At 47.6% G+C, this 2,402-nt stretch overlaps 1 protein-coding gene across 1 annotated transcript in view; it reads right to left on the bottom strand.

Annotated features, from left to right (window-relative positions):
* The window catches only part of SLC6A14 (solute carrier family 6 member 14), a 14,045-nt gene extending 13,785 nt beyond the window's left edge, over positions 1-260 (bottom strand). The window contains exon 1 of the mRNA XM_005419895.1: positions 183-260. Within this exon, the coding sequence (XP_005419952.1) occupies positions 183-260 (78 nt within the window). The remainder of the gene's footprint in view (positions 1-182) is intronic.
* Positions 261-2,402: the final 2,142 nt, after the last annotated feature.

Genomic DNA, 2,402 nt, shown 5'->3' with positions numbered 1-2,402 from the left:
GGGCAGCCCCTCGCAGCCCGTGCCCGCGTCCCCTCCTCCGGCCCCGCGCCCACTTCCTCGGGAACACCCACCTGCCTAAGACACCTTGCACGGTCACCTGCCCACTTCCCCTGCTAAATACTGCCTGCCCTCCGCACGCCCTCGCTCCTCGCCTTACCCCGAGCCACTTCCCTGCCACGAACCTGCCTGGGCTCGCTCCCCCTGTCAGGGCTCTTCAGCTCTCGTTGCACCTCTCTGTCACACACCTTCCCTTCTAGCATGTCCCCCCACTCCTTCCCCTCTTCCTTCTCTTCCAACACCTACCCACACACTCTCCTTCTTGTTTTCTACCTCAGGGCTGCCAATTCCCCATCAAACACTGACCCTCAGCTGAGCAGCCCACCCCGCTGCTCCCTATGCCTGCTCCCCACGGAGGCACTGCCTGTCTGCCTCACCTTTGCCCACTACCCTGGTGACCTCTTTGAGCTCCCCTGTCTGCCACAAGGGGGTTATATCCCGCGGAAATTTCAGCATCTGAACACAACTTTCGGGTACAGGCACAGAAAGGGCAAGTCATACAAGTTAAGTAATCTCCAGAGGAGGAATTTGAGTAGAAAGACCGGGCACCTCCACAACCCACCTGCCCCGCTCCAACCACAAACGTGGCTGTGACATTTCACCCTTCATGGGAAGGGATGTCATAGTGACCTTCCCCAGGCATTCCATAACACCCGAGGACACTGCTCAAAGCACACACTCTGCACAGACATAAGGAGACACAGATTGTCTGAGTTGCTTAATTGCTCTCCCCTATTTATAAATGGTCTTTTCCATGGCTCTTTCAGATCCACACCTTGACAAATACCCTTTCTGTCCAAATTAGTGGGACTTTTCATTTAGCAAAGTGCTACCAAGTGCATCTCAACCTAGCCACAACTAAGAGGTACACCAGGACTGAGGACTGTGTGGGACAGCATCTGAAAGGTGGGAAAGTAAAATAAGATTTTATTTTATCACCCTGTGTAGCAGATTCTCAAGGAGAGTTATATTTTAGATACTGGAAAGGTGCCAGAATACTCTTACCTTTGGAACAAAAAGCAAGTACAGGTGCAGTGTCCGGACAGGACACAGGCTTTGGGAGAAAATAATAAATAAAAATTAAAGAAAACAAGCCTCTACAGGTGGTCTGCAGTGAGCAGTGGAGAGAGGACTATCTCCAGAGAGGATTGTGCCTGAAGGAGGGCTGTATATTTCTCCTTTTAGCTCTGCAGCTGAACAGCACAGCAGCTCCCCTTGCATTCACTAGGGGCTGACTCCATCAGGTTGATCCCTGAGGCTGGTTCCTCACAGCTGGAATACCCACTCACCAACCAAGCACCATGCCAGCCAGTCACCCCTGGAATGTCTCAGCTATGATTACAGAATTATCAGCCAGCAAACCAGAGCCAGTTTGGTTCTACCATAGATGAGATATCCCATCTCCTGACCAGCAGCCTAACAGACGTCATCTTTCTAGTTCGGAAAGCACCCCTAGATTACTATCAATGCCATTTACTGAATCTTCTGCTAATCCAATGGAGAGAAAAAATAATTTAGAAATAAATTAATTATAATCTTAACATGCTGAGAATACAGCAAACAATTCTGACATTTCCTAGGAGCAGTGAGATACCCGTGTTTTCCATTTGGTTGCACCAGTGCTATTATCAGACGTTGGGTATTGCCCTTAGCTAACACAAACAGCTCTGGTGATACAGCAGATTGTGTTTGATGTGCTTATTTAGGAATACGATGAGTAAATTCTGTTCTTAACCTCTATCTTCTGTGATAGCAATGCTTACTAATATTGGCACTAATATTGACACACACATCCAAAACTGATTCAGCAGACAAAGCTGGGGCTCATTTACCCCTCCCCTTCCAACTGGTGTGAGCTAAAGACCAGAAAACCCACTTTGCAAATCACTTCAGAAGGCACTAAATCCTGGCAGGCCAACACACACAGACCAACCAACCAACAACAACAACAAAAAAACCCCCATATTGGCCTTCAGGATCTGAGGAAGATGATCTAAATCATTTAACTGTCTATCAACAGCATGTAATTACTGTCATCCAGAGCTCAACTGGCAATGTTACACACTTCAGAGGAGAGGATCAGACAGACAGGACTGCTATAAACTGACAGGCTAAGCAAAGTAGAAAACTTAGAAAGTTGGCTCCTGCAGCTGCAGGAATTGTCCTCTCCTCTGCAGCTGAACAGAACCAAACCCTACAGTTCACCTTTTAATTAAGGCTTCCTGCCTAAGAAAGCCTTAACCTTGATTTAAAGACAAAGTGATTAAAAGTGTGACCATTTCCTTGGTGTTGAACTGATCCACAGGCAACTTAGACCAAACCTTTACCACTAACTTAAAAAAAAA

The sequence above is a fragment of the Geospiza fortis genome, unplaced genomic scaffold (assembly GCF_000277835.1).
Source record: "Geospiza fortis unplaced genomic scaffold, GeoFor_1.0 scaffold157, whole genome shotgun sequence".
Lineage (NCBI taxonomy): Eukaryota > Metazoa > Chordata > Aves > Passeriformes > Thraupidae > Geospiza > Geospiza fortis.
Note: the sequence above shows the minus strand (reverse complement) of the source record. Positions and strands in the feature narration are given on the sequence as shown.